The sequence below is a fragment of the Manis javanica genome, chromosome 1 (genome assembly GCF_040802235.1).
Source record: "Manis javanica isolate MJ-LG chromosome 1, MJ_LKY, whole genome shotgun sequence".
Lineage (NCBI taxonomy): Eukaryota > Metazoa > Chordata > Mammalia > Pholidota > Manidae > Manis > Manis javanica.
The window spans coordinates 27,709,792-27,718,722 of NC_133156.1; the positions used below are offsets into that span (position 1 = coordinate 27,709,792).

Sequence of the window (8,931 nt, forward strand, 5' to 3'; positions counted from 1 at the left end):
ACTCTGTTTTTTAGGTCTTAGTTTAAATGACATTTTTATTGAATCTCAGACCTGGCACAGAGTAAGTACCCATTACAGATTTCTGTTCCAATATACGTTTAAAAAAATACTATTATTTCCTCATTTTACAGGTGAGAAAACTAAAGCCCTGAGAGGCTGCAATTTTTGCCCAAAGACCTAACGCTTATAACTATTTGTAGAAATAATAAACATACTGATAAAATAATCAAAGTTGAGTTTGAAAGCACTGGGATGAAGATAAGACTTCCTATGGAAAATTTTATTCTGAGGTGATCAGGGGTACTGCCTTCAGCCATAAAATCAATCTGTTCTCCCTTCACTAACTTTCCCCTTATGATGTTGAGAGGTCTGTTTAATACAACTCTTATCCAAAGTAAGAAGTCACTCCACAGCACTTCAGTCTCAGCTATACCTCCTCTACTGGGGAACTCACTACTCAAGAATAAAAAGCTCTCCCTATCAAAGGATATAAACTGACAATTCTTAGAAGAGATGTAAATGCTCAAGACAATCCACAAAAAGATGTCTGACCTTACTAATAATGGAAGAAATACAACACAAAAAGGAGATGTGTTTAGTTTATCTGTTTAGCAGAAGTGAAAATTGGTAAGAATTTTCTGGAGGCAGTTCAATAACATACACCAAAATTTAAAATACATACTCCTTTTGACTTCTGGCAATTTACCCTGAGCAAAGAATAGCACATGTGTGTTCTTGACAGTTTTGTTTGCAAATTCTGGAAATAACCTAAATGTCCAACAATAGGGAACTGGTTAAATAAATAATGGTACACATATGCAAAGGAATATCATGTAGTAGTTAAAAATGATGCAATACCGGTATTCCTAGTTGCTTGCAAAGAAGAGGACTGGGTTGCTGGGAACTGAGTGAGAGAAAGAGAGCTTTCTCTTTTTATTTTATTTTATTTTGGTATCATTAATGTACAATTACGTGAGCAACATTATGGTTACTAGACTCCCCCCATTATCAAGTCCCCACCACAAACCCCATTACAGTCACTGTCCGTCAGCAGTGTAAGATTATATAGAATCACTACTTGTCTTTTCTGTGTTATATTGCCTTCCCCGTGCCCCCCTACATTATGTGTGCTAATCGTAATGCCCCTTCCCCCCCTTATCCCTCCCTTCCCAGCCAACCTCCCCAGTCCCTTTCCTTTTGGTAATTGTTAGCCCGTTCTTGGGTTCTGTGATTCTGCTGCTGTTTTGTTCCTTCAGTTTTTCTTTGCTCTTATACTCCACAGATGAGTGAAATCATTTGATATTTGTCTTTCTCTGCCTGGCTTATTTCACTGAGCATAATACCCTCTAGCTCCATCCATGTTGTTGCAAATGATAGGATTTGTTTTCTTCTTATGGCTGAATAATATTCCATTGTGTATATGTACCACATCTTCTTTATCCATTCATCTACTGATGGGCACTTAGGTTGGAAGAGAGCTTTTTCTTGCATCATTTTTGGTAACTTTTATTTTTTATTTTTATGAATGAATTTAATATTCAAAATAATAAACAAGATTTAAAATATTTGTTTAAAAAATGCTGTGGATCTCTATGAGTTGTTATGGGAAGATGTACACAACAGTGAGTGGAAAAAAAAATTACCAAATGGCATATAGCATACAATTTCATTTACATAAGACTGTATATTATAAAGATACAGGTGGATACAGAAGGTTATTTCTGGAATAATGCTCCAATTTGATAATGGTAGTATCTCTAGAAGAAAGAATTCAGAGATGATTTTTACTTTTTTCTACATTTCTATATTATGCAGATTGTTTATAATGAGCATGGATTTTTTTGTAACCATCAAGGAAAAATATTGTAAGGTTATTTTCTTTTCTTAAAAAAAGAAGCTTTTCTTCTGCATGTATAGGAAAGATAATGTTTGAGAAAGACATACACCAAGGTAATAGTGGTATGGCTGCCATTTCTTTTTTCTTTTGGTTTTCCTTTCTGCATGTTTCTAGTTTATGAGTTTTCTGTAGATAATTACCTTTGTGAAGGTAAAAGGGGGCATTGCATTTTTTTAAAGGAAATTTTTCCCTAAATTTAACTGAAATTGTTCCAGCGCACAAAGGGCTATATACTACTCTACATAATTATTCATCTATTCAAAAAAATTTATATATATATACGCACTATACATATTCCATTACATGGGCTTTATTATATATGTATGTGTGTGTATACACCTACACACATTCATATACATACATATATACAAGCATATATATGACCTAGTTCTTGGCCCTTCCCCATGTCTCCATCTATACATTCTCCCAATCCTTCAAGGTCCTTCAATATTGGTAGTAGAGGGACATATGAAAGTTACTATTAACATACAGGCTTTGAAGTCAAAATTCCAAATCAGCCACCAATGTGTGATCTCAGTTAACATCCCTTATCTGCAAAAGGGAAGTCCCGCAGTATCTAAGTATCTACTTGATAATGTTGTGAGGATTAAGTCAAGCAATGCATAAGATCGCTTAGCGCAGGCTGGTATATAATAAATACTGAATGAGTCATCCTTTTTTATTTAGTCCAGGACGTAGACCGAAGTGTGTGATAACCACGGTGGTGGTGGTATTCCCCTCCGCGCCACGAGGTGCCACTTGCGAGCTGACCAGACCCGGGGACCGGAGGGCAGAAGTCCGTCTAGCACGCGACCGCCGCCATCTTAGAACACAGGTCCTCCTCACCCAGCCGATATAGCTGCTTCGTGTAGTGTAAGAGGCCGACCTGCTAGCAACGATACCCAGCGCCTCGCCTCCCTGGCGCTCCCTGAAGTAAACTGTCTTTCCGAGGCGAGTCCTAATCTTGGAAACGCTAAAGGCGGCGCCCTACGGGAGCCGGGCTCCGTGACATCAGGCGTACACTTCCGGAGCACGGAGGTGACCCGTTGCCCCGCCTTCTTCCACCCTCTCTTTCCGGTGCCGAGTTTGGAGAAGACACGGAGGTAGGAGTTCTGACGAAGACCATCGGGTGACATCCTGCGGCTGGGGGGCCACATGGAGCCGGGGGCGCGGGGACCGGAGTCTTTCTGAGGAAGCCGAGCCGGGCCAGAGGGCCGCGGCCGGCCGACCCAGACTCCAGTTCGCGCTGTTCCTCGGAAGGCGGCGGTCTTGCTTCTGGGAGGAGCCTGTGAGTGGAGCGATGCGGGGACCGGCCTGAAGGCCCCGGCTCCCGCGACGACCACCGCTACGTTTAAGCGGCCGCGCGGCGTTGTTGGGAAGGAGCACGGAATCAGGCCTAGTTTGATGTGGGCTCCCGCCTCTGCTCCGTCAGCCACAGGCCAGGTGCCTCATCTCCAGTGCGTCTGCTCCACTGGGAAACAGGAGCAATTGTCTCACCTGTCCCATGCGGTTGTAGGAAGGATTCGGGGACGGATGCCGGAAAAACGTCCTTGTGTTGGGTGATTGCTAAGGCGGGCGCCTCCTCGCAAGTTCTGGGCGCCCAGACAGGCTCCTCAAAGCCAGAACTTGGGGGTAGGGACGGCGTATCAGTGTTTGCTGAGCACTTCCCACGCGTTTGTACACTCCCGGATGACGGGGTAGGGAAAAGGCACGTTGGCATTTGTTGTGGCCACCGTTTTGGGACTTAAATTCATGCTTCCTTAGTTGAAATATGCTGGGGTCCTGGGCTTCTCCAGGCAGAACTTAAAGCTGCTCTCCTATGAATTTTCTTGGCACATTCCTTGTAATTCTTACCTCATTGGATCTAATTTGAGGATAGGAACTGGTAACTTTGTACACCCACGTCCTACACTTTTTGGTGCCTACTGTGGTCAGACACGGATTAAATATTGTAAAAAGAAGGCACTGGGGAGACCCAGGAATATGTAAGACATGGCTTTTTAAGTCCTGGGGTGGTGGTGGTTTATGGAATAGAGGCATCTTGGCATAGGGTAGAGTGCTGGGCTGGGAGCCAGGGCACTTCAGTTTTAGGTATGGTTTTGACACTGAAATTAAAGTGATGCCCTCTTTTCTTTGCTTTCTCTATCTGGAAGGATACAGCCCAATTTCATCTGAGCCCTTCTTAGTCTAGTGTATTCTGAAAGTGTTAAGAAATTCTTCTGAATTTTGAGTCTCAGAAGGGTTAGAAGGCCTGCGGCTTTAGGCAGAAAGCAGTTCTTGCCTAGCCTTTCACATTCTCATCCTCACCTACTTTCCTCCTGACTTGTCTCCCTCCCTATAGGCCCACTGACAGTGTGATTGCATTTAGGTTAAATGCTAGAGTTACTTGGTTTCACAAACACTGAATTTCTTCTAGGATGGGTCTTTTCCATTTCCCTTTGAGAGAACGTGTTTTAGTGCCTTTAATACTTGGTTCTTGTAAAAATTTAAGGATTTCGTTTTGATCAGTTGTGGAAGGATGTCAGGAGATGAATTGCCAGAGGTTGGGAGATAGTGTTTAAACTGGTTTTTTGAGAGGGATGGTGGAGCACGGGAAACTAGAGGAGTATGTTGGTTTGGGAGCCTTGAATTCTAATCTGCAGAGTTGGACACAATTCAGCAGGTAGTGGGGTTCCTCCCCACCCCCATAGAGGGTCTTCACCTCTTCCCAGTACATGGGTAGATTATTAGCTTTGGTCTTACACTAGTTTTTTTAATGTGGTCTTTCAGGCTTTTTTGAGCCTAACCTGTAAGTGGTGCTTAGGGGCCAGGAAACCCCAACACTTTCAGCATTGGAAGTACTGTGAGGTGTCGACTATGATCCTCTAACTTTGTTCTGACCTCTGCTCTGCAACTGATTATCTGTGTCACCCTGACCAAATCAAAATTTTCTCAGCTTATTTTTATTAAGGTATCATTGATAAATAATCTTAATGAAGGTTTCACATGAGCAGTATTGTGGCTATTACATTCACCCATATTATCAAGTACTCCCCACATACCCCATTATAGTCATTGTCCATCAGCATAGCAAGATTCTTAGCTTATGTTTTGAGGACAATAAGGCCCAGGGAGAATTGATTTAACCAGGTTTGCAGAGCTGTAGTTGAACATGGAGGTTTCCAGAGACCAAAGCCAGTGTGTTTCTGAGACTCACTAGTAGACATCGGAGAGGTGCTTGTGGTCTGCTGCTGGAACCTTAAGCTTCTATAGGTGCTCTAAGCTGTGCTTTTGGTAGGTTCAGAAGGGCTGCCTTTAAGGTACTTTGCTTTTTAGCCACCAGTTGAAACCCTAAGTGCAGGGAGAAATGAGTTTTAATGGGGCAGAGATTAGACAACAGTACAGTCATGGGTGGAGGAAGACAGGGACATATACTAAAACTAGGGGTTTCTTTTAGTAGCCAGGAAGAGGGTTCTGGAAATCTCTTACCTGTTCTTAACATTGGAGTTCTTTTCCTTCTTTTCAGAAATGGCACCTCGCAAGGGGAAGGAAAAGAAGGAAGAACAGGTCATCAGCCTTGGACCTCAGGTAGCTGAAGGAGAAAATGTATTTGGTGTCTGCCACATTTTTGCATCCTTCAATGACACTTTCGTCCATGTCACCGATCTTTCTGGCAAGTGAGTACCTAGGTATAGAGGTGTGAGACCAAACTGGTAAGGAGGTGGGGAATGGGGAACTGGGTGGCAATTAAAGGGGTTCTCTTGACAGAATTGAAAAGAATGGTTAGATGAGAAATGTACTTAGTTGTTTAGTCCACGTATACTGTTGGTTTTTCAGGCACTGGAGTTTTGAGGAAAGAGGTACATACTGTGCCCTTCGGCCTTGCAGTGTGGTGATCACTGAATCTTTAATCTCTTGGTACTTTGTAGGGCAATAGTGGGCTGCAAGTCAGCCCTGGGTTCTGGCTGCTGGTAGTAAGTTTTTGTGACTTAGGTGAAGTCACTGAAATTTTAAGTTTTGATTTCCTTGAATGTAAAAGGCTAATAGTGCCTACCTCATTAAGTAATTGAGGAATAAATGTGAAAGTAAATATGAAATGTTAATATAGGGCTTAGCTATTTTGAGTCTTTAGACTCCATGAAAGCAGAGACCATGACAGTCTTGTCAGAAAGGATGTGTGGTCAAGTTGACCATCACCCTCTGCCATACTTGAGCTGTGGTGCTCTTCACTCATTAGGATTTGATAAGCACTGAGAATCTTGTTGAATGAGAGAGAAGTGACCGTGTGCTTTTGTTCTCAGAGAAACTATCTGCCGTGTGACTGGTGGGATGAAGGTGAAGGCTGATCGAGATGAGTCCTCTCCATATGCTGCCATGTTGGCTGCCCAGGATGTAGCCCAGAGGTGCAAGGAGCTGGGCATCACTGCCCTCCACATCAAACTCCGGGCTACAGGAGGAAATAGGTGCAGAAGGCGGGGGCTGGGTGGGGAGGTCACCGGGCTTGGGCACCAGACCACCTGGATTTAAGGCTTGGTTTTTCTTTTGTGACTTTACAGAAGACATCTTAGATGTATACTTATTTAATAATTGGCTCCTGTTCTGCTGCTGCCTCCCCTCTCCAAATTTATTGAGCACTCACTGTATACCAGGTGCTATGTTCTAGGTACTAGAAAAGAATGATGGAAAAAAGTTTATGTAGCTTCTACCCTCCTGTGTGGTACGTAGGCTGATGGAAGAGTCAGACTTTAAACAAAATGAGCAGGAGAGCAACTGATTGCATTTTTGGCAAGTGCTAGAAAGCAAATGTGTGGTGTCAGAGATGGAGTTAGTGCTAAAGTATAATTTAAACTGAGATCTAAGTATTTGCCAGGAGTTAGTCCAGTGAAGGAAGGACAAGGGTAGAGTATTCCCGTCAGAGACAGCTACAGGGAAAAAGTCTTGTGGAATTGAACTTGGCACATCTTCAGGAAGGAGTAACATGAGGGGTGGTCAGAGAGATAAAGGAGCAAGGTCCTGCTCTGTCTTGAAGGTGCAGTAAGGACTTGGACTACAGTCAGAGGGAGTGCATAAGAGCTTAAAACTTCCCAGAGTAATGACCTGTTGAAATTGGGGTTTTTTATAGGTGACTGCTATGTAGGGAACAAACCAAGTAACTGTTGAAGTGGTCCACTAGAGAGACAGTAGTATCTTGGTCTTGGGTGGGTGGGTGGAGCAGTTATAAATGACAGATCACCAAAAAAAGACGTAGAATCACAGCATGTGGCAGGAAGGAATGGTGCCTTACGTGGGCTGCAGGCACGGCAGGTTACAAACTGATCCATGGGCCAGAAAGCATGCAACAAAAACTGTTAAGTGGACTGTTAAGTCGTCTGGTACTCTTAAAATATTTACTGTCTGGCCTTTCATGGAATGTTTACAGATCTCTAAACTAGATGGTTGTGGGATCTTAGAACCCCAAATGACTTGGCTAAAGACTTTCCTTAGGGTAAACTTCATATTCTAGGACCAAGACCCCTGGACCTGGGGCCCAGTCAGCCCTGAGAGCCCTTGCCCGCTCAGGAATGAAGATAGGACGGATTGGTAAGTGCTCCCCTCTGGCTAGCACTTGGGTTTTCTTTTGAAGCATGAATCCCAGAAAGCATGTGATGTGCCCACTGGATACAGGGCCTGGTCTGAGGACTGTAGGCAGTTAGGGTTTTAATGGAGGCTGCAAGAGGTCCTATGTGACATAAAATCTCTCCTGAACACTCATGTCACTTTGATGTGAACAGTGACCTTCTCTTCTGCATTGGGACAGCACAGTTTTCATTTCTGAATCTGCCCCACACTTCCTGGTGCAGTGGTTGATGAATGATGGAAGATGAATTGTCCTCCCTTTCCACTGTTTTTCAGAGAAGTTACTGTTGGCAATTTGTGTGGCCTGTCTGCTGCATTGTAGGACCTTAAGTATCCTTGGTCCTTGCCTGCTCAGTTTGAGTAGGGCATGCCAATCACTGTGACAACCAAAAATGAATCGAGGGAGTAGGAACTTGGTTGAGAATCATAGTAGTCTGAATAAGTCTACATTTGTGTAGCATCTGTATCTTCATGCCTGTGATCTCCTGGCTCCTTGCAGCTCCTAGGAAGGAGGTGTTAGCCCTTCCCTGTTATTTCTGTGCACGGATTGGCAACATGTACTGATCCCTCAGTTTAATGGTCTAGCTCCAACCCTCTTACGAGTTTTTTTCGGAGTGTTTTTCAACCTATTGAAAGGAGATAGTCTTCACTTGCCCTGTTTTGGAGGGGTTTTCCACCTGAGAGTCAGTGGACAAGGCTTCAGAAACCTACCTGGGCATGTTGCCTGCCTCTGACTTCCAATGCAAGGTGTGTATCTTGGCTGAGCCTCACTTTTCTCATCGGAAAAGGGAGTTCAGAGGACATCAGAAATGTTGAGGAAGCAGATAGGGCAGTTCTGCCTATCCTGAGGACCCATTTGGGGAGCAGGGCAACCCAGTGTCGATTTGTTAGACCACTGGCCTAGGGAGGCCTGGACTCCTTCCAATCCAGCTGTAATCAATGATGATTTTTCTTCCTCCCCACAGAGGATGTCACCCCCATCCCCTCTGATAGTACCCGCAGGAAGGGGGGTCGCCGTGGTCGCCGTCTGTGAACAGGAGTCCTCAGATTACTTTCTGTTAATAAATTGTCTTTGTGTGAGCTATTTCGACTCCAGTTGTGTCTCTCATGTAGGGATCGTGCCTCAGGGATATTTGACTCCTTCCTCCCAGCTGCATTCATGGGACTCACAGGTGCAGTGATAAACCAGCAGGCATTTAATAGATTGCTTCAGAGAATGTAGATAAACTGCTGAACAGGAACACCAGAGGGATTGATTCAGCCCCTGACGTGGACAGGGTGAGCGAGCCTGTCTTCTGTGAAATGACTTTCCAGGAGGAGGAACCTAAGGAGAGGTGAGATGGTGGTGGTCAAGTGGGGTTTTTCCATGCTGCTCTTTGTGGCGTTAAGTTACCTCAGTCATCTAAAACAGAACAAGGTCTTGAAGACCTTATTTTGAA

General features: G+C 44.0%; 1 protein-coding gene across 2 annotated transcripts; it reads left to right on the plus strand.

Annotated features, from left to right (window-relative positions):
• Nucleotides 1-2,790: 2,790 nt before the first annotated feature.
• Nucleotides 2,791-8,576, plus strand: RPS14 (ribosomal protein S14). Of its 2 annotated transcripts, none has more exons than XM_017674690.2 (5): nt 2,791-3,000; nt 5,403-5,553; nt 6,178-6,339; nt 7,380-7,456; nt 8,458-8,576. In XM_017674690.2, exons 2-5 carry the CDS (start codon nt 5,405-5,407, stop codon nt 8,523-8,525), a joined length of 456 nt encoding a protein of 151 aa, XP_017530179.1. In that variant the 5' UTR covers nt 2,791-3,000; nt 5,403-5,404; the 3' UTR covers nt 8,526-8,576. The 2 variants fall into 2 exon arrangements, with proteins under 2 accessions (XP_017530179.1, XP_017530180.1); XM_017674691.2 differs by lacking the exon at nt 2,791-3,000 and adding an exon at nt 3,003-3,185.
• Nucleotides 8,577-8,931: the final 355 nt, after the last annotated feature.